We start from the raw sequence: 23,097 nt of genomic DNA, 5'->3' as shown, positions 1-23,097 counted from the left end.
TGAAAAAGCTTGAGAACCACTCATCTAATCTACAGGTTTGTTCCACCACCTAAATTCAAAAGACAAGATTTGAAGATGGTAACTCTCCAAAGACTTCTGAAAATAACTTTAAATAAAAATAATTAAATAGGCCTTAGCATTTCACCACTTTAAGAAAGGAGGGGATTGTTTGTGTTGGTGGGGAGGTTGTTAGATAAATATATATAGCCTATATTAGACCTGTATATAATTTGTGTTTAACTAGCCCACTCAATAAATTAAGAAGTCAACTAATAAATAACCTAATTAATTCCCTGAACTGTTGTAAACTGGTAAAAAAAAGGCCAGTGTGAAATAGCAATTTGCATAACAACTATGCAACTATATGACAGTAATAATTGATTTTTACAATAACGGAAGAATAGTGGGCAAAAATCACACTGGGTGGAAATTGCATATGGTGATGGTGTCTCTGAGCAAGACACTTAACCCCTAGTAGCTCCAGAGGCGTGCGACCAATTGTAAGTCACTTTAGATAAAAGGGTCAGTTAAATTATTAATTATAATTATGCACCTGCTCAATTTCTCAATTATAATACCTTCTGAATCTGACAGTGGTAGGCTAAATGTAATTAAACAGCCTTCTGGGTTTTTCAAACATGATCATCGATTATTAGTCAGTTTTGCGGGGAAAAAAATCATGATTAGCTTTGTGACTATAATCTAATTACAATCAACACATTAGAGGCACAAACGTGGGATAACTATTAAAATATGATTGTATGCTCAAGCTTTAAAATAATCCTTAAAGGAATCCACCAAAATGACACAGAAGTACATAATTTTAGTCATTTAGTCTACCTACAACATCTCGTACACTCCCTCTCCTAATGTAACATTTCCGACAGCACTTGAAAGCAACACCGGTCTCGCTCCACTGCGCAGTCTCTGTACACTTTGAAGCGAGCTGCAACTTCACCGGGAGCCTCGCGCACCCCGCCGCCTGTCGCCTACAACAGCATCATCATCATCATCATCATCATCACCACCACCATAATCATCAGCATCAGCAGCATCAGTGTGATGAAGCAGCGGAGGACGGAGACCTTCCTGCTCTGAGACACTGGATCAGCTCGCAGACAGGTACGGAGCTTTTCTCCGCCTTTTACCCACTCTGGAAACAATCTGACAAACATTTCTTCATTTCAAACACTGATCTACAATCTGCTTTTATCCGTTTTTATAAAAAGTAAGTGAAAGAATGAGCAGTTGAATTATTTGAACTGTACCTTTGAGGTTTTGGAGAATTCATAAAACCTGCTTTACCTTGTGGTCTTTCTGCACCGGGGATGCTCAGTGTGTGGGATTGTGGGCAGAAAGCACAGCCTGTGAGTATAAGTGTAGGCGTAGCAGAAGCTATGTTTTATACACAGGTACTTAAATCTATTGATAGTATGGATCTGCCACCTGCATTAAACTGACTACCTGTTGTGTGCCATACAGGTAAACCAGTGCTCCATAGCTGCACATGTATTACTTATACATATGTTGTCATTTGTATCAAACGCATAAAACAAAGTTTCTGCGCAATTAAAAACATCAACTAAGTGCATTTGAGTCAAAAAAAATAGAACAGGAAATGTGAACTAGGGCAACAAACACACGGTAAATCTAATTTAACTGCAACAAAAACAGAGCAGTGGAACATTTCAGAAGGCTGTGTGGTAAGTAAAGAAGAATGTCTCTATATTTGGCCATGGACTGAATTTTTTTTGTCATGTCCTTGGGCGGTAAAAAACTTACTGGATTTATCTGAACAACCTGCATTTGAGGAGGTGGTGATGCTACTGCTTGCTCCTATTTAGTAGCAGGAATGGAAAAATATCTGTGCAGCTGGGGCAATAAGAGGAGCGAGAGATTCATTCTAGCAACATCCCATCAATATCCTATATCTGCAAAAATGAAATAGTGAAATTAAACTGATTGATGAACTGTCCTGGAGGATGCCAATTCTGGGAACAGCTACCCCTTTAACTGGACAGTCTCCACCACCGTGAGTGTCGTGATGGACAGAAGAGAGGAGGAATTTTCATCCGTGAGGTCACACCACATGGACATCTTACATTCGACAAGCAAACAGTGAGGATGGAAGATGATAGTGGCTGCAGGCAGATTTATTGTCTGCAGATTTGGCCGTGTTTCAATTGGAAACTGGACTTGTTTTTAAAAACACTAGTAGGTGCAAGAATCTGGCTTCAAACTGAAGTCTGCAAGCCAACATCAGCTGAGTGATGCTGCAGCACATCAGGGTGCTCCTGTGGGTTTTGGCTTGTATATTTGATTTTCAGGACAGCAACTAACAATTATTTCCATTATCATAATTTTCATTATCAGCTAAACTAAATTTATTAGTCTATAAAATCGGAAAAAAATGAAAAGGGCTTGTTAATACTTCCTTGTTTAATTCGACCAACCAAACCCCAAATATATTCAGATTATTATCAATAAGACAAAGAAAGGAAGCAAATCTTCACAACTGAGAAACTGGAACTTGGTAATCTTTGCTTGATAAATGAACAATGAATCCATTATAAAACTATTTGCGGATTCATTTTGTGTTGTTTAACTATTTTAATAATCAACCAAATATTTCAGCTCTAGTTGACTTAGACTTTTTAATGCAAATTCTTTTTTATATCATAAATGTAATAAATTTCTTTTTTTTGGCTGTGAATAACAAAAAACAGCAATTTTAAGACACTATGTTGGATTCTACCAGTGGTGGACTGTAACTTTATTTACTTTACTTACTTTATTATACACATATAGCTAATAGTACCATCGCATCCACCAGCTACAACATGAAAATGCTTCTCATTCTGTGATAATGATCCAATAATGAGATATATAATAATGTAATACTCTTACTTTTTGTACTTGACTATGTATTTTTACTTATTGCTACGCGTAGCCCCGTACCCTACGCTGTAGCCTACACCGTAGTCTGACGTTCACCTCCTCAAAAATCTGACTCACATCGGGGCGACGCAGACCGTAAGCACTGTGATTGGTCAGCTAGGTAGCCTCACAATGCCTCTGAGCCGACAGGAAGTGCTCCGTGTATTGAAGTGAATTTTACTTGCGGCCAATCTAGCGGCTGTAACACGGTGGATCAATATATTTGAGCATCACAACCCAAGTGAAATGACTCGCTTCTCTATCAGAATGTGATCCATTCGGTCGATAACATTTGAAAAGTCTATAACAGCCGCACTTATATAATTTTACCCCCATTCAAATAAGCAGAGGCCTAAACCGGAAGTTAGCCTGCTCGGCCGGCAAAAGTCAACACAGTGGACGCTGAAGCGCTACTGCCCAATAGTGTTTGGTGGTGTAATAGCAAAACGACGAAGACACCGACGCACAAGTATAAATGCATGGCTAATTCTACAGCGTAGCTACACATGTAGACCCGATGCAGAAGTATAAATCACACTTTACTTGTGATTGATATCTGCCATCAATTTTGACATTTTCTTTAAAGCATTAAACAATAATGAAACACTTGTTAGTTGTAGCTCCAACAAATGCTTAAAGGTCCTCTGTGGAGGTTTTGACCGCTAGTGGTGCCGTGAAGAAATGTTTTTACGAGCTGGTTCCCCATTTTGATTGTGGTCACAGCTGTTCGTTTCACGCTATTTGTAATGTGCAAAGAAATGAAAACATTGTGCCAACAAAGGCAATGAAAAAGAAGACTGCTGGTAAGCCAACATGGACATAAATAATGCACGATTTAAAACTAATACCGCAGGTTAACATCTACAGGGCACCTTAAATATTTGTAGTTCACAAATCCTTTGAAGCTTTAGTCGTTTAATTAATTTCAGTTGTCATGTTGTAAGTTGTCAAAGTATTGATTCACTTCCTTAATCAAGCAGCATCTAAAACGACCATGAAATCCTCGCTTACGTGGCATTTACTTTTAAAAAGACAATCCAAACTAAAAACTCAAGATCTTAAATAGATATATGACGTGTTTTCAAATGCAAGATGCTATAATTTGAACCACCAGTTTAAACACTTGCTGCTTCATCTTCAAGCAGCTAAATGTGTAAAGAGACTTAACATTTCATTTCTCTGTTGAGGCAGAAGTGAAGTGGCTTCCCGCAGAGTAAACAGGCAGAGATTATGGATAACCTTGTTCAGACCTAATGGTTCAAATAAGGCGTTATTATTCAGCTGGAGGAAAAGGAAAAAAAAGTCATGACAGAAGCGTCACGCCTGGCATCAACATTTAAATTCTTGTGTCTGCTACGCTTCACATCACCCCACAGTGAAGGCACTTCTCAGAAACAAGATCAGACTGGAATACTGTGTAGAGCTTGACAGGCCTCTTCAGCTTGCTACCTTCAGAGCTGCAGAGCCTTTTCCTCTTTAAAAAAAAAAAAAAAACAGGACATGAGAGCGGCTGGAGTGACCGCACAGATTCTCTCCGGAGGAACAATACGAGCCTCTGATGGGGAATAAAGGCCGTATTGTCTCAGTGCTGCGATGGTTAAGGGCAGAAGCGATTCTAGGTTTCATAACAACGTGGCCCCGTCCTGACGGCGGTAATTACTGTTTAACAGCACACATGAATACCCCCCCCCCCTCCCCCAAATCAGCTCTCGGGCCTCGTGCGCTCAGGCAAAGTGCACTACTCAGACAATCAGAGGCATACAATCTCAATCGCTCGTCCCCATGGCAACAGCAACTGCCGGTGTGATTGTATGAAAAGTGGTGTTTCTGATAACTTGTCACAAAGTCTGCCTTTTACTAGAGAGCAGAAGACTGATATTGTCGGCTGGTTTTTAATGTTTTATAACAAAATTGGTATCAGTCCAACATTATTCTGCTTTCTACTATTATTTAAGTAAGTGATAATGCAAAACCACGTGTCCCAGTATAAGAAAATAATGCATGAGGCGTGATGTTGCATTGAAGTGTGGTATCACTTCCTTTTTTGGTTCACTATCATCGCCCTCATAGCATTTAGCAGCTAAAGAGCCGGATATTTACCTCAGGAGTTGGTCAAGACCAAAAACAGAGCTACAAGAGAGAGAATACTGGACTTACATTCATTAGGTGACACAAGGACGACTCCAAATGAGTGGAAGTGTTGCTCTATGATTTTTCCAACTTAAAAACTAAGCATTCAACTTATGTCTTGTGCTTTTCACAGCTTGTTTCCCCTGCCAACCAAGTGGTAAAAAGAAATATCAGATATTGCAGGTTTAAGTTTCTATGTTTTGCTTAACGTTAGAGAAACTGAGTGCATGCTGGTGCCTGGTTGATGGGGTTGACAGCAGTGAGGGCAGGATATAAAACCGCAATACTTTTTTAGTACCAAACAAAATGTGTCTCTAGCATCAAGTGAAGATCAGACTGTGGCTGTACTGTGCAGCTTCAGGGTGGGAATGTGATCAGGGTGCTTGCAAAAGAGATGTTTTCTCTCATGTGGAATTACTCTGAATAAATTAAGGTTTAAAAAAAAAGGATGAAAAGTTGGTATCGGCTGGTATCGGCACATTTGACACTGATTAGCTATTATTGTCAGGAAAAAAAAGTGAGTGAGGAGTGGTACGTGGAGTTTTGGACCACTAGTAGCACTATAGAGCAGCTCTTTGTGATTCTACCAAGGGCGTCACTTTGTGTTGAAAAGTGGTGGGGACATAGGGGCTCATCTTAGGGGCGTGTGAGATATCACAATATGCGATATCACGTTCACGAGATTGAGATGGAAAGATTTTTTAACAGTGTTTTAATGAGATCCTCAATGCCGAGATATTTGAGTGGGGAGTCTGGGGGGGACTTCCCCCAGGAATTTTGATAATTAAACACTTAATTTCCTGCATTCTAGTGAAAGTTTCTACACCACCACATTACTGGTGGAATTCTTGCTTTCAGATCTGTTTCTCCTGTAGATCAACTTTTCTCATGAAATATCATCCCCGCTGAGGCAACACATATGCAGGCATGATTTAGTCTTCCCTCCTCTTTTGCCATGTTCACAGGGAGAGAACGGAAAACGTGGCTTTATTTGGACAATTCACATTTGTTTTTTCTATATTTTAATTGCATTGCATGCTTTCTTAGTGTGCAAATAAACCTTTCAAATGGCATTTTCATTTGTTTTTTTAAGTACAAGCTATATTTCAGAACGATTGTTAACAAATAATGATTTAAAAAAGTGATGGGTACCAAATCAGCCATTTCAAAAAGTGGTGGGGACATGTCCCCAGTGTAAATGACACCTATAATAATTAGTGGAAAAATAATTCCACTAATTTGCAGGTGACGGTAACTGGTAAAGACACTTGGCAAAATATTGCTAGCTTGGTAACATGTATTTAAACAATGCAGGATTCCATTTGTTTATAAGAAAACTCCACAGGACACCATTAAGAAAATCACTGGCGCTGAGTGTTAGACATTTTTCATTAAAGGTGCCAAAAAGGTGTACTAATCCATAATCTTTCAGTAATATAAAATAATAATAAATCAGATCAGGCGAGAGAGCCTTGAACATTCAGTTTGTCACATCTGCCAATTGAAAAGCCAAAGGGAATGGTGTAGAGAAACACAGTGCATACAGTTTATTGATTGGTGATCATCACCATGTTTTTTCCTCCAGGATGACTGAGGTGATGAACTCCCTGGAACCAGGAACGGAGGACTTCAGCGGGGGTGGAGCAGCTGCAGATCAGGGCACGGTATCCTTCCAGGTGTGTCTGGAAATATTTGTGTGTTTAGATTATTTCAAACCAGTCCTGTTTTAGAAAGTAGAAAGAATACAGTGGTGAGTCACAGGAGTGATGAGTAAGAGTGAAAAAGTGGGCTGATGCGAGTAAGGTCATAATTTGGAGTCTGTCCTGCTGTGAGTAAATGGTATGTGTCTTATCCAGCCGAGTGAGTTATCATCAACTGCTGTACAATTGTACTATTAATTTTCCAAACGTAACGCATCATCATTAATTGAATTGTGAAGAGTGATCACTCTTGCTTTATTTTATAGTGCCAGTGAAATGTTTTTTCTCTCTCTATGATGCTGATGTTTTTCAACTTTTTCAGCCTGATAGTCTGAATTCTTTGGTGAAAAAGGTTCAATAAAACTAAACAAAATGGACTGAACAAAGGATGTTCGCAGTGCATTTCCCAAGAAGCACTGATTACATGGTGTGCAGGTCAGGACATCAAGGCATCTAGGATAAAACTCTGCTTAATTTAGTTGAAGTTTTGTTTTGGACTTTTAGATTTAAGTCAAATAATAACCATTGAAGTCAAAAGAAGTTTCACATTCAAATATAGTGACTTAAATGCAATGCAGTCCTGCAAATAACCACGTACGTTTTTTGTAAATCAAGTGACTTTTTTATCACAAGTGAGTCAAAATTCAAAAAGCTTGCCCACAAACACACTGTTGATAATTTCTAATCTGTCCCAATATTAATACTTATATACAACAAGAAAAGCTTCAAGACAGTATGTACACAGCATCAATCCAATCAGATGTTAGTGTACCATGTATGTCAATCAAATCATATTAAATAAGGTTTGAATCAAAAATAATAACAAAACCAGTAAACATTTTTTCTTTTGGAATAATGGAAGCAATGAAGTTTGTTCCTATACTAGCATTTTATAGGGCCTCCACAGACTAGTATCACTTAGACTATATTCTTCTTGAACCCATTTAATATTTTTACGATTAATAGTCCTGATTGAATATATTAATATTATAAAACTAACAGCTTTCTTCTTGCATGCTACATTTTATGCCAATGTTGGATCCAATGAAGGTTGAGTAGTCTTAATCATGAAGGTGGGCTTGACATATCACCTTTGGAGGCCTGCTATTTTGGGTAGACATAATTGTAGTCTTTTATTTACAAGAGTGAAGAATCACACTTCATTCAAAGATTCTATAGTAAGTCCCAGTTTTATCCATCCTGGTCCAGATCAACAATGTGTCAAGATAATTTTAGATACAGTTCAATTAAAAAATAAAAATGACAGCATCACAAGCATATGCACATTTGAAGTTAGAGATCAAAGTAACAAATCAGTCCAGTCCAGCTGCTAATCCTTTTTCTGATACACAGTTTTCCTAATCTGATTTTAACCGCATTGTTGTTCTTTCACGTGTGTTGTGACAAATGATGTTCGTATCCCCCCGAATTTAATAAGCCTTCCTTACATGAGCTTTAAACAGATGTTCCCAGATACCCATGAAAGGATTCCAAAGTTGTCCAAGAGGCTTCCTTCCATCGTGGTCGAGCCGACGGACGGAGCCGAGGTGGAGAGCGGCGAGCTCCGTTGGCCACCTGACGAGCCGAGCTCTCCAGACGCTCAGATTGAGAGACAGAGTGTAGAGGAACAAAGTGCAGGTGAGGAGGAGTGTGTGGTAACTGAACATCTGTTATCTTTGGTCCAAAGCCACAGTGGAAAGTTTGACCTTGTTTCCTTGTTGTATTTCGCTCATTTAGATTTCAATTGGCCAGTCAAAACCAGAAGAAGTACCCAGATTCTTTCCTTAAGTAAAAATAACAATACAGCAATGTAAAAATACTCCTTTACATGTACATTTCAAAATACAGAAGTACTATCATCTAAGAGTACCTAAAGTACCAAAAGTAAAAGCACTCATTCTGCAGTTAAAATGTCCGCTGTGGCCGATATTATTTTATCTGACATTATTAGATTATTAATACTGATGCATCAATGTTAGTGCAGCATTTTACTGTTGTAGCTGCTGAAGGTGGAGCTTTTTTTAACTACTTTATACAGTTAACTAGTTTTAGGTCATTTATATACAGTTAGCTAGTCTAACTACTTTATATACAGTCAATTTTAGGTACTTTATATACAGTTAGCTAGTTTAACTACTTTATATACAGTAAGGTTAGTTTTAACTAATTTATATACCGTTAGCTAGTTTTAGCTAATTTATTTACAGTACAGTATTAACAACTTACATTACTATAGCTTCCAACCTATCAGCCTAGAAGATTTTATGGACTTGATTAGGAAGATACAGTTTCGTACCATACAAGTTTTGAAGTTTAGAGTTCCTTGATATTTAGTGATCGTCAATTGTTCCTTTTACAGGATCTGTCTCATCCTCTTTTAAGCATGCTACCATCAAGCCCATAGTGAAGAAAACCAACCATTGCTAATCTCCCACTTTTGTCAGACTAGAGAAGGTTTTGTCCAACTGTCTCACTGCAGCGTTGGAGAGGCACAAAGTCTATAATAAATTTCAGTCCGTGTTTCGGACACAGCACTCTTCTGAAACTGCTCGTCTGACGGTCTCTAAGGACGTTCTAATGTCCTATGATGTGGGTGAGGGCTTAGTGCTAGTACTTTTGATCTCAGCTACGCTGATTGGTTTGGCACAATAGATCCTGATTAAGAGGCTACGTGGACATATCAGGCTCAGCATTAGACTGGTTCACATCCTATATCACTGACAGAAGTCTCTAAGACATTGTGTGCGATTCCTCTCCTCTATCTTGTGGTGTCCCACAGGGCTCTATTTTGGGGCCCCTGTTATTCTCTTTATTGGCTGCCCATTGGAAAGATCAAAGACAGTTTTAATATCACATGTCTTTTATTTGCCATTTCACCATTTATCTTTCAAACCCAGTGAGGTTTCTGGATTATCTACATTTATTCATTTAGCTGATACTGATTATCCAAAGCGACTTACAGTTGCTATTTATGTCAGAGGTCGCACACCTCTGGAGCAACTAGGGATTAAGTGTCTTGCGCAGGGACACATTGGTGGGTGTGTCACAGTGGGGATTTGAACCCGGGTCTCTCACACCAAAGTTTATCCAACAAGTCTTATCCACTGCCCCATCACCACCCCATCTAAGCTAGTAGACTGTTGTTTGATCTACTTTATATACAATCAGCTCCAGTTGTTCCCATCCCATAGGGAAATAGGATGATTAACAGGAGGGTAAAGAAGATGATGTGTTTTCATTTTTTTGGGTGCTTTTCTCTAATATTTGAATCTTTTTGTGAAATATTGAATATTTTTACATCTTAGTTCCTAGTTATTTAAATGAAAGTTACTGAGAAATTTAGGTGAAATCTCTCTTTGGTGGATCTGTTAACAAGTCATAGGCATCTGAAATGTGACAAGAGGCCTTAACCATGAAGGGATCACAAGCCAAAGGTTTGAGAAAGACTGGTTTGATGTTTAATAATTTAATTTTTTTAATTTTAAAGTATTTTGTTTTATAAATGTATGTTTATATATACAGATGTTCATGTAAAATCATAATCTGTAAAGTAACTATAGCTGTCAAGTAAATGTAGTGGAGTAAAAAGTACAATCTTTCTCTCTGAAATGTGGTGGAGTATAAAGGATCAAAAAATAGAAATGCTCAAGTAAAGTACAAGTACCTCCAAATTAAGTGCAGTACACCTTATCTGGTGTTCATACAAACAGCTGCCTTTTGAGTGTCTCTACAAACATGAGGAGCAGCTGGCCATCAGCTATGAACATCCGTCTCTTTATACCCACAAATGGTTATTTCATGTAATGACTTCCTATAGTATTTTCTTTATGTATTTTCTTATCTTTATGTATTTTCTTTCCTTTAATAACACATACCATCCTGACCGTAGGATCTGAACAAAAGGAGAAAACACTCACGAGCAGAGATGTACAGTAGTGATATACGGTGGCATAATATTTTACATAGGAAAAAAAAAAAAACTCAGTTGAGAAAAGAATTTCGAAAATGAGTCAGTCTAATCATTTGGCTCCCAAACAGGGCACTGCTGGAGTCATACAACTCAGGATAAATGCAATTTTCCTCTTAGGGTGAATCAATAGAGGGAACACATTTTTTCTCAATTCATGCCGCACAGTGTGCCTGCATCTGTCTGCCTCTGGATGGCCCTTTCTGTTGACTTTATTAGCATTCATGCTGCCTCTAAGTACCACTTGATATTGTGAAATGAACTGAACCGCAGTATTCACCATATTTGCTTTAAAAATTATTTGCTGTTCATTTTAAAGTGGACATTTTATCTAGATAGTTTACATTTTACCTTGTATTTAGGATCTAGGACCTGATTCACCAAAGTTGCAACATGACATAATTTCCTCTCCTGTTGATTTTTACATCTTAAACTAATGAAATGCATACTTCCATCCATGACCATGCATGAATCCTGTAGGGCTCAGAAATGTATACTTACCACTTCAAAGAGACAATATTTTGTGAAATGCAATGTGCGTTTAAGCAGATTGCTTTTGGGAAACGGGCTCCTGGTTGTTAAACAAGATTATCAAGATGTATTTTATAAGAACATTGAAGCACGAAAACACTTTCTTGTGTTGCTTATTCAAAGTGTTTAAAGTGTACGTTCAGGGTTCACAGGAGAGTCTGACCCCTAAGTGGACCTTTTTTTAGGCAGATACAGATATATTAGGTCTGATATAATTTCTTCCCCCCATGCTAGTGGTTCCAGGGATAGTAATGTCTGACTGCCGGTCAATCCACCACTTCCACCTCACTAAAATATCCCAACAACTATCAAATGGATTGCCATGAAATTCTGTACAGACATTCATGCTGCCCAGACAATGAATCAGAATGACTATTTTGATCCCTGACTTCCTCTAGCGCCACCATGAGGTTGACATTTGTGGTTTTGACAACCACTGAATGAGTTGGCATGAAATTTCACATAAATTTTCCCCACAGAATCAATTATAATAACGTTGGTTATCCTCTGATTTTTCATCTAGCACCATCATCGGGTCAAACTTGTAATTTGTCCAATACTTTGGTTTACCTGCAAAACTAATGCCATTCCCATCAGCCTCAGCTGTACTTTGTTTACTGCTAATTTAGCATGCTAACATGCTAAATGATAGTGAACATGGTAAACATGTTCACCATCTATACCTGTGAAACATGAGTGTGTTAGCATTGCCAGTTTGATGCTAGCATTTAATTTAAAGTACATTTAGAGCAACCTCACGGAGCTGCTAGCATGGCTGAAAACTGTTGTTTTTGTGTTGCTGAATGTACAGAGCACCGTAATACCAGTCCTGTTAAAGTACCTGCAGTGCTAGTTAGATCTGGAAAAGGGTTCAAACTCAGCTTTATATCCCATCCACTTCCTCGATCATGCTCAAAAACAAAGCCATGAAAGAAATCAAAGTAAGCTCCAATTTGAAAGATTGTGGCATAATCTAGCATCCGCATTGTTTTTTTTTTCCAGATGTGGAACAGTCGAATGTCGGCGTGGATGAAGAGGCTTCAGGGGAGGAGATGCAGGACTCCAACTGAACAGACTCTCCTCCTGTGTAATCCACTGTTACTGTGAGTGTGTCCAGACTTGGATGATTGAAGAAGAGTACATTGCATGGATAGAACGATTATGGAGACAGAGGAGGAAGGGTAGAAAAACAGATTACCAAACCCCAGCTAACGGGCTTGGAGCCAGAGTCGTGTTGCCACCTTCTTAAATAAATTTTCATTTACAAGGTGTTTTTTTTTCTTCTACGCTGATGATGGAGCTTGTTCTGACACATGTAAGCTAACTGATTGAAGCGTTGCTGCCTTGAACCATTTCTTTTTTTCCAGTTTGTACTTGCCTTTTGGCTATTTTCTTTTCACGCTTTTTGAAGTTGTCTGCCGTTAAATGAACAAAATTCTTTAACTCTTGGGAGCAGACACGCTTTTAATGTCAGAATTTTAAGTACAGAGATAATACTTTAAGTGACTGAGGGTTTCCTCATCTAATATGACTGTTGTCACATTTCCAGCTTTGTGAGTTTGATATAAATACAGATTTTTAATTTGATAAATTACATTTTCTCTCTCTGGCTCCCAGCCCTCGCCATCCAGATGTCCATGATATCACATCAGATCTGGATAGATGTTGATGTTTCTAAATGCTGTCTTAAGTATTTAGCTCATGTGTGCCATATTGATACTACTGTTAATGGTAGCTATTGTATTGTGTGCACAGTTTTTACATTAACTCTAGATGTAAATTACATCACTGTTTGTTAAGTGCTGACTGCTGTAGTTTTGGTGATCTTGGTCTCACTATTCACTTTGTAATAATAGCTACGATGTTTTAAAGAACAGTATTTGATTAAGAAAGCATTCATCACTTTATTCGATGTTATTACAATACATTCTTTAATATATTATATATAATATGTCTTCATACAGTAGGTGTTCAAGGGAATGTAATCGTGTTTTGTTTTACTTAAGATATTGGAGCAATATGTTCACGGGAATTTAAAGGCAGTCCATTTTGTTACAGACTACTGAAGTAAAAAATAACCAGTATATTTTAGATGTGTGTCACTTGTCACAGACATGATATTTTTTAAAATACTGGAAGCCTAAATTATTGCACAATTAATAAACCTTTTCAAAAATTCTTAAAACGTTCTTTAATTTATTGGCCCTGTGGTTTTTAATGGTCAAAGGGTAGGTCAGGTTTACTCTGATTGGTGGTGAATCTTGAGTCTTCTATAAGTGAAAAAGTCTGTGGTGTTTAATGGAGTCTGTAGTGCCTCAAGTGCAGTGGAAGAAGTTCTCAGATATTTAAGTAAAAGTACAGATGTATTTGCAACAAAGTGTTTTTTTATGTACCAAAAGTCAAAGTATTCCTATTCATTATGTGTACTGGCCCATTTTAGAATAATGTATATTATTGGATTATGCATATCGCATTGACTGCTGAAAAAGATAGCAGGAAATCAAAGGATTTGGGTCCAAATGGAGACAATGGAGGTAGAGCAGGTTCAGTTCATTGATTTTAATGAAAAACCAAACACAACAGGGGCAAGACTTACCGGCTGGTGATTTGGCAGGCAGAGATCTAAAACTGGGAAATCCAATAGGGAGCAAGCAAGAATCGAAATCCAGTCCAAAAACAGGCAGTCCAAAAGCACAAGGAAATAAACAATCCAGGAAACACAATCAAACTAATACAAGGAATAGGGCTTGAACTCCAGACAAAATACTTTGACGTACAAGCAAAGACAGAGGGACACAGCAAGACTAAATATACTAGTGAGGATAAGATTATGAGACACAGGTGAACTTAATCAGGGGGGAGCAATCAATCACACAAGGTGGAAGTGAAGTGACCCGAAACAAGATGAAAATACCAAAGGATGAGCAAACACATAAGAGGAAGGGGAATGAATGAATAAATAACAAGGAACAAAAAGTTCTCAAAACACAATAGTAAGCTTTTAACAAAATAAAACAGGAAATAATAACCCTTAATCCCAAAACGATGACAATAAATAGGGAGGCATTATGTGTATATCACTTCAATGTAACAGCTGGGAACGCTATTTTACTGCTGTGTAGCTTTGTAAAAATACATAATAATTTTTTAGTTGATTATACTTTTTATTACTAATCTGAATCTGCAAAGTAGCTAATGTTGTCAAATAAATGTAGTGCAGTATAAAGCACCAAATTTGCCTCTGAATTGTAGTGGAGTAAATGTATAAAGTAGCATAGATAGGGAGAGCAGCTGCTGGGATTTACTGATGCTGAGACACATCTGGATTCAACAATGTTATCTGTAGCATAACAAACCCTTTAAATAATGATCACATGAGATTGAGAAATCAGTATATTTAGCCTTGGTGTTTATTTCCAATTTTTCTGCTGTTACAGCACCCTCTACAAAATGTATCTTACAGATGGACATGAATGTGTGGTTCTGATATACAGTGTTGGTGCTGTAATTTAATTGGTCTAAAAACTGTGTGGGCCAGCAGTATCCAACAGCCTCACAGACAGCTGGTTAGCTAGCGTAGTACCATCTGCGATTTGAGCACTTGTTACGTGACTCTGCATGTTAGTTACTCTGTGTCAAGATTCAATTCACGGGGTAAAATACAGAGAGACAGCTAACTCTAGATAGACCCAGGACAGCACTCAGTATGCATGAGCTGCCAATGACTCTGCAGGGGTTGAAATATGGTGAATGAAAAGTAATGTCTAGCTCCCACCTTCCACTATCATGCTGCTTTGAAAAAATAAAGCACTGCCTGGAAGGTGAGATCTGAAAGCTTTATATCTCAGCAGGTGATGAAGAAAACATTGTGTAAAGGCTTTTGAAAACCCTATCAAACATCTACAGGTACATTATTTTCTGTTATTTTATTTTTTAGATAAGAGAAAGTTTTACTGGTACTGCCCATTTATAAATAGGATAAATTGAGAAAATACAGTTGTGTTACATTTTATCAATTCAGAACAGTAAAAATAGCTCCATAAGAATACAAATGTGTTATGTAACATTGTTTATGATTATGTCTGGTGTTCAAAACATCTTTTTTCCCCCATGTAAACTCACTTGTTGGAAGACAAAGAATAACTGCTAGAAACACAACGCTGTTTTTGTTGGCGATTTTCAAACACTTCACTACTTTAATGAATAATGCATCTTTGTTAGGAGAATCATCTTTAAATAGGTGATGTAAACAGAAAGCTTACCATCTGTTTGACGGTGGTTTACTCAGATATAACTGCTGCTACAGTGCAGCCATTCTGAATGTGACACAGTGAAGGTCATTTCATAGAGAAATACTTTATTTATCCCCAGGGGGAAATTCGCAAGTCACATCAGCAGTACACAAACGAACCACGCAAACAACAGTTTAATGTTCTATACCTTGTTGTGTTCTATACCCTTTTCTCAGTAATCCAGGTCGTCATTATCCAAGGAAGGCTAAAATTAAGGGCAACTGGACTTGGTTAAACATACTAGAAGACGTTTCACCTCTCATCCAAGAGGCTTGTTCAGTTCTTACTGACCGGCAGGGAGTCCCAGCTATTTGACCTCTGTGGGGGTTGTTATCAAGGTGATGGATATTGCTTGGATTGTTAGTGCTCCAGGCTGTTGTAACGACAGTTGTTAAAGTTGTTGGAGACACCAGAGGCCAATCTGCATGAGGCCAAATGTGAGCATTTGTTGAGTTTCCTGGGAAGGGATGAAAGGACAGCATTGTAAGTGGGCAATAAGTGGTGTTGCAAGCCTCTTCCCCTGTTAAGAGATAGTCCCTCCACTTGGGTGTAAATAGCCTCCTTGACTCCTCTTTCAAACCATCTGTCCTTTCTGTCTAAAATATGTACAATGTTGTTGTCCTCAGAAGAATGTACTTTATCCTTTTGCGTAAAAGTCCAGATGTAAGTAAACTGAAGAAGACTCAAGGCTTGAGGAAGACTTGAGGACAACAATGTACATTTTTTAGACAGGGAGGTTAAATAGCCGAGACTCCCTGCCAGTCAGGCAGAACGGAAGAAGCCTGTCACATGAGAGGCGAAATGTCTTAAACCATCTTCATCTTCAACCTAGTCCAGTTGCCCTTGATTTTAAACAACAGTGTAAAAACAAATGACAAATGCACGTACTAACATTAATGTAAAAAAAAATAGAAAAGATCTGCTATGTTGCCAAGTGGAACCCCTTCGGGGAAAATGTCTTTGGCTGAAGATGCTCTTCTTCTCAACCAGCATGTCGTGAACTGACTGGGAAACATTGTTCAGGATGCTAACCAACTTGGACAGCATCCTCTCCTCCATCACCGCCTCCAGAGACTCGAGTTTAACTCCTCCTCCAATCACAGAGCCAGTCTTCCTAACTAGCTTGGTGAGCTCGTTTGCATCTTGCTGCAGATGCCTCTGTGCCTCCACAGGAAGTAGAGCTGGCTCTGGCACTTCTTGTAGAGGATCCCTGTTTTCCCAGCCCCCTAATCCAGGTACACTCTGAGGTATTTATATGAGTGAACCACCCCGACATCCTCCCCCTGTATGGATACAGGGGTCAGAGGAGGCTTAGTCATGCAAGTCATTCTACAGGCCTCTGTGTTCCTTTGAATGAAGAAGACAAATTGCGAATTCACCCCGCCTCATCTGCTCTGATTAAGCTTTGATACAATCTCAGGGCTCTCTAGTGTCCAGATAGTTTGAGAATGTTGGGCTATTGACCTCTCATTCAGGAAATATCGAGTGTCATTGGTAATGAAATTCCATTGTAAAATAATTCAGGCAGCAGAGAAGAAAGGTTGCCGCTTGGTGTAGTGAGTGTACCAGAGGTTAATGACAATTAAGTGTTTCATAAGAAGCTGTATAACCTACAACCTGTGGAACAACACAAGCTCTTGCCATTTCTGCATGTATCCCTACCTATGTTACTTAATTTTTCAAGCAAAATCATTGTTTGACCACACCATAAGGATGTGGTTCCTGAGCTTTTTGCCTTGTGCTGCTTTAGGGCCAGGGTTGGGAGGATTACTTTAAAAATGTAATCCAATACAATTACTAAGTACTTGTTAAAAAATGTAACCAGGAACGTTATCCAAGTACCACAAAATAAAAGTAATGTAATCCAATTACTTTTAGTTACTTTTGTATTACTTCAATACCAAATACGCAAATAAAGACAAGAGAGTATCAAAGATGCGGTATTATATATATATATATAATTATAAATATCACATTCCCATGAAATCAAAATCTATGTTTAAATGTTTTATATTATAGGCCTATGCCTTGCACTAGGCTTATAGGTCATACGTCAATGAAAAAAATTTTTTGTAGGTATTCTTGATGATATTTTAGATTTCCTGGAAAACGATTTTAAAAATGTTGATAAATCTAAATTTAATTTGGTGTCCAATGAAAAGCTTTCTTGATTTTTATGATGCTGTTGAAAAGTAGTGTTAATGGGACCGGGCACCAAGCAACTGTATTCAGTGATTTTGCTGAAACTTGATCATATTTCATGGAGAAAATATTTTCAGGTTTTCTCTCTGGTGTTCCCACTGCTCTGTCTCAACTCTGTGATTTCCCTGATGGACACATAGCTTTACTTGTTGCTGTAGTAAGCAGGATTTTACTGTTGTAGTTGGTTGAAGTGGAGCTCATGTTGAATACTATATCGAACTGCAACTAATGATTTCTGAGTCTGAGTTCAGAGTAGAAGTAAAAAGTGGAATGAAAAGAAAAGTACAACTCCAATGTTTTACTAATAATATCTACTTAGTTACATTCCACCACTGTGAACCACTGCTTTAATGCACTTCAAGGATAACATCAAAAATCATTGATATACAAGACAAAAAGTACAAAAGAAAAGATCAAAAGTAGCACTAACTAGATAGGACTAGATATGGATGTTAATAATCATACTATTTTGTGGAAAATACTTCTCTTGTATAAAGAAAGATGCCCTGTGGGATTGCAGCCTTGCAGAATTTCTCTTCTTCTATCTTTTCAATGAGAGAAGTTAATGTATGTGTTTCTTCTCCTCCGAGCTGGAGGCCGCACCATGAATCCAAACTCTGCTCTCATTATGTCTCTGATTTATGTTTCTCGCCTCATCGTTATTCAAGGAAACCCAACCACTGCTGTACCCCCACTGCTGCATTTCACGTCCCACCCAAAGAACAGGAAGCATTTTTCACTTTTAGTCGAACCCTCAATCAAAATAAATTAGCCATGGACAAATAGCAACATGTGTTCTGTGAAGGAATTTTAGGGGTAATGTGACACTTTTCCCCATGTCATGTTAGGGTCAATTGCTTAGTTAAGTAAGCCAAAGGTAACAGCCAATGACTCTCAATAGATCAGACTCTGTCTCTATTCTGTCTTGATAAGGATGCATTCTGTGATCCATTTGCTAGATAACTCATGGTTGAGATTATCTTTATTTTGTTTCATTACAGATAGACTGACAGGCTTTATGTCAAAAGTGTAGCATGTGACATGACAGTATGTGACTTTAGAGTAACTTAAGCATAGTGTATTCATAGTTGATTGGAACTAATATCCAATAGAGTCTTCACACATGTATGGAGGTGGAAGGATAAATATCCCCAGACAGGAAGTACCCTTCAGATTTGGTGTTGACATTGCATACGTTCACATGTTGTACGCTGGCACTGTATCTTCTCGGCTGAGTCTCATTAAACCATGCTGTGTAAGTCTCCGAAAAGTCTTCATCACACCTGAACCTAGCTCATTTTATTTCCATAACATGCTCTTCATCTTTTGATTATTAGATCAATTCATCAAATCACAAACAAAAATCAGACTTGCTTTAATCACTTGAGAGGCATTTTGGCATGCAGGAGGTCAAATTTACAGCAAAATCTAACGTGACATAAACACAGCAAAAAACACTTTATTCTGACCAGGTGAATCCAGGTGAAAACTAGCATCTCTAATTAACTTCATTTATTTACCGGAAAGAGGCATGACGACAAATATTGGGGCATAACTTTTGAGGGTGGTGTTGTAGCCTCTCCTCCCGCTGTTGTCGCAGCTGCCTCTAAAGCCTGGGGCGCTCTGCCCTGGGGCGTCTTTGAGAAGACCAGTCAAAGCAAGAGGGACCTGGGTCTTGGCGAGACTCTCGCTGTGGACCAGCACCTTCTTGTGGGTTTGGTGGGAGGGGGAAAGATGCGTAAGCATTTGCATTGTATGTTCAGCTTCAAGTGCTCATATGATCGGTCGGATAACAGTTTTCATAGTTTCCTACTTTTTGGACTGTTGGTCAGACAAAAACATTATCTTGGGTTTTGGGAAATTGCTATTGGCATTTTTAATGTGTTCTGACATTTTATCGTCTAAATAAATAATCAATCAAAAAAATAATGAAAACAATTCTTAGTTTCAGCCGTTGTTCAGAGAATGAATTGTCTAATTGCTTCACACAGTTGTCCACAGCTCGATTACATTCAATTCAAGGGCAAGGCATCCTTAAAGTTGCCTTTTTGAAAAATGCAGGTACTTGAAATGTAACCCCTGAGACAATAAAAAATGTTTTGATCATGCAGTGCACACAAGAAGAGGAACATTTTAATTGGTAAAATAAAACGTTAAGATAACAGGAATTGGATAGTTGCAGTTACATATTAGAAATATAAGTGTTTGCAGTTAAAGGTTTTCTGTGTGTCTGTTTTTCTCTGTCTCTTTCTTCCATCTGTCTTGTATACACACACTCAGACGAACAGGCAACATGCGCCACGCTCCCACCTACACTTTGATAGCTTGTTGAGGCTGATTTACTGTTAAAGGTCAGATTGGTGTCTTGATCCAGACAGTGAGATGGATGGCAGGATCTCCATCTTATTTCGTTCATGGCTTGTTCGCTCTCTGGATCTGACCTTTCAGATGACAACCTTGTGAAGAGCACTTCATCGGCGCAAGCGGGGTCACTCCTGGGAAAATGAAGGGCTGTGGGGAGGGAAGCTGCGAGGGGGGGGGGAAATGTAGTGTCAATTATCTCTCAAATGTCACAAGCTGTTTTTCAGAGGTAGGAATACTTGCACTCATCGCTGCTCTTAAGGACGGCTCGCACACACTCTGTATCTCGCATATATTTTACACATAATTCTCACAAAGGTGGAGGTTTTAGCATTTGCTGCTACAGCGCTACAATCAATACAGCAAGATTCACTGATGTGAATGTATTTGCTTGTGCCTGATGGAAATTTCATTAGGTCCACCACTTTGGTACAGACTAAAATGTCTCAAGAAATCATTCTCAAAGGATGAATCCTAGTGATTCTCCGACTTTTCAATCGCTGCCAGCAGGTCAAAATTTTCTCATGTAACATCTCAAAATCTACTACGTGAACTGGCAAACATTTTCATACAGACAGTCATATTCCCCAGAGGATTTTTCCTAATGATTTTATCCAATCTGGTTGTTTAACTTTCACCACCAGCAAATCAAAATTTGGTTTTGTTGAATATTTTGGTATATGACCAAATACCTGGAAAACTCACTACATTTCTATCAACCTCAGCTGTACTTTGTGTTTAGTGTTAACTAGCAAATGTTAATGATGCTGAACATGATAAAAATGAAACCTGCTTAGCATCGGTGTGTTAGCATGTCCCCTCTGCTTATCTGTGAAATAACTACATTTACTTATTTATAATTAATATGAAAGTACTGGTACCAGGGCATATTAGTAGAGCAGAGCAAGCAGGGAGCGCAAGAGGGAGGATTTTGGTTGGAGCACAGAGCAGATTTTTTTAAATACTGGAGTGTCGCCTCATCTCCCGCTCCAATTTAGCTTCGACACAGCTCAAATGTGGTTTTGGCTGCTCAGTTCTTTTGGATGCCAGGCTGGTGGTTTAGGCTAAAATTAATATACTTACGTAGCTTTTACCTTTTTTGGAGCGAGCAGTGAGCGATATGAGTTGAACGGGTGAGATCTGAGTTGAGCGCGGAGCGATATTGATCTCAGCGGCCTGGAGCGGAGGCCGTGAGCAAGGAGCGGGAAATTGTCATCGCTCACATGCTCCAGCTGGTACTGGAGAGACTATCAGGGAGGAAAACACTAAGCAACAATATTGTATGTTTTTCTTCACGTTTATCTGCTTGACATTCAACATGAGATAAACTCTTACACTAATAGAACTTTCTTTTAGTTTTCTTTGATCCTTTTTCACTTATTTCTTCCTTTCTTTTTTTTCCTTTTTCTGTAATTCTGTTTCCTCCTCCTGTCTGTCCCCTTTACCCTTCATCCATACTTGTTCAATTCTTCCTCAGTTCTCTTCTCCCTACTTCTTTGCTTCTGTCCATCCTTTCCACTGTCCTCTTTTATTTTTTCTTCCCTTCCCCTTTAATTATTTCCTTCCCCTTCTTCACTAATTCTACTATTTATTTCCCCTTCTTCCTTCCTTGTTTTTTGTCTTCATAAGTATTTTTCTGTCTTCTGTTTGTCTTCTTTTTCACTGCACTTACTCTTATTCATTCCTTCTTTCCACTTTTCCACACTTCTTTCCTTTTCTTAACAAAGTTTGTTTCTTCCATTTTCCTTCTTCCTTGCATACCCACTCCTGTACCTTTGATCCCCCTTCCTCGTTTCCTCTTTTCACTTTCCTCCGGTCATTCTCCTTTTCATCTCTTTTCCCTTCTTTTTTCCCTTCTCGCATGAAAGTCCCAAACTGGTGATACAAACTTTTCACTCATCAGTTGTCAGTGAAACCTTGCTATGTTTTTTAATTTCACTGCTTAAATCTCCAAAACAAAATTTTAACTAGCTCAATCTCAGTAAATAATAATAATTTTGCTCTGCTGCATCTCCTCTGGCTGCTCTCCTGTTCCATTATGTAGAATTCATTCATGTTCAATTCAGAACAAAGACCACAGGGACCATGCCAGCGGCCACTTGTAAATCTGTGTATTTAAAAGTACCTTTTAACACAGCCATTAGAGCCGCTGAGTGTTGTGAGGGAGTTGTGTTTTGATGATGTCAAAGTGTGCTGTGCCAGGACTTTCATCTCCCACTCCTGCTGGCTTCAAACGGGTCTTTCAAATGTGTCCGTGATAGGCCGAGGTAGCGCACACCCGCCTTTTGCCTGCAGCCTCTCACAGCTCACCACGACTGGATAAAGAGGTTATTAGTGTGAGAGCTGTAACTCTCACACTTTAGTTGTCTTCGTTCTTTATTATTATTTATTCTGCCGTTTTTTTGGCATCTATCTTCTCCTGTAACGTTTGTCCTACAAACATGGTTTCAACTTCAAATTGTACATCTTCTTCATGAGATGGGTGCTATGACCTGTGTAGCTGATATCTGTAATGGTTGATTTTATATTAATATTTTTATGCATTTTAAAATGAATGGGTTCCTATGGGACTCCTCTTCCAACCTAGCGGGGGCGGAGCTACCATGATGCATGGCAGTGAAGAAAGTTTTGTTAAAATTTGCTAATAAGTCTCCTTTTTGTTTGAAATATAAACAAATACTTTGTGATTTATGTATTTGTTAAATGTGTCTGCTTAGAAAATGGTGTTTTTTGTTAGTAATTGTCATTTTTGTGGTGGTTTACTATTGAAACCAGGAGTGAAGAGACTGTTTCATTTGATAAAAATGGCTGCACTGATAGCTAACCAGCAGCCAGATTTGAGTCATTCTTTTGCTCCATCAGTTCTTCAACTTGCATTATCTTTCTTTCTAGTTGTGGTGAAGACCCATGCTTTATATTTTCATGCTCAGCTGCCCAAGCTGTAACTCAAATTGCCTAAATGACTGCTGGAATGCTT

General features: G+C 38.5%; 1 protein-coding gene and 1 long non-coding RNA gene across 4 annotated transcripts; one reads left to right on the top strand and one right to left on the bottom strand.

Annotated features, from left to right (window-relative positions):
• Positions 1 to 938: 938 nt before the first annotated feature.
• Positions 939 to 13,443, top strand: LOC123979616 (protein LBH-like). 2 transcript variants are annotated; one of them, XM_046063632.1, is made up of 4 exons: positions 939 to 1,122; positions 6,653 to 6,731; positions 8,231 to 8,405; positions 12,268 to 13,443. In XM_046063632.1, the coding sequence occupies exons 2-4, from the start codon at positions 6,654 to 6,656 to the stop codon at positions 12,333 to 12,335; spliced, it is 321 nt and encodes a 106-aa protein (XP_045919588.1). In that variant the 5' UTR covers positions 939 to 1,122; position 6,653; the 3' UTR covers positions 12,336 to 13,443. The 2 variants fall into 2 exon arrangements, with proteins under 2 accessions (XP_045919588.1, XP_045919589.1); XM_046063633.1 differs by lacking the exon at positions 939 to 1,122 and adding an exon at positions 1,135 to 1,228.
• LOC123979617 lies at positions 6,341 to 14,049 on the bottom strand. 2 transcript variants are annotated; one of them, XR_006827266.1, is made up of 3 exons: positions 13,862 to 14,049; positions 8,216 to 8,550; positions 6,341 to 6,788 (listed from the first exon to the last, which is right to left on the bottom strand). It is a non-coding gene; the product is annotated as an uncharacterized LOC123979617 (long non-coding RNA). The 2 variants fall into 2 exon arrangements; XR_006827265.1 differs by having other exon boundaries at positions 6,341 to 6,749.
• Positions 14,050 to 23,097: the final 9,048 nt, after the last annotated feature.

Source organism: Micropterus dolomieu, linkage group LG11 (genome assembly GCF_021292245.1).
Source record: "Micropterus dolomieu isolate WLL.071019.BEF.003 ecotype Adirondacks linkage group LG11, ASM2129224v1, whole genome shotgun sequence".
Classification (NCBI taxonomy): Eukaryota; Metazoa; Chordata; class Actinopteri; order Centrarchiformes; family Centrarchidae; genus Micropterus; species Micropterus dolomieu.
The sequence above is the reverse complement of the archived record's forward strand: the minus strand, read 5'-3'. Positions and strand labels throughout refer to the sequence as shown.

Excerpts from the sequence above, each read along its gene's own strand:
- LOC123979616 (XM_046063632.1), top strand. The coding sequence starts at position 6,654 with ATGACTGAGGTGATGAACTCCCTGGAACCAGGAACGGAGGACTTCAGC. Across the intron at positions 6,732-8,230 it reads CAGCTGCAGATCAGGGCACG|ATGTTCCCAGATACCCATGA; the intron begins GTATCCTTCCAG and ends AGCTTTAAACAG. Across the intron at positions 8,406-12,267 it reads TGTAGAGGAACAAAGTGCAG|ATGTGGAACAGTCGAATGTC; the intron begins GTGAGGAGGAGT and ends TTTTTTTTCCAG.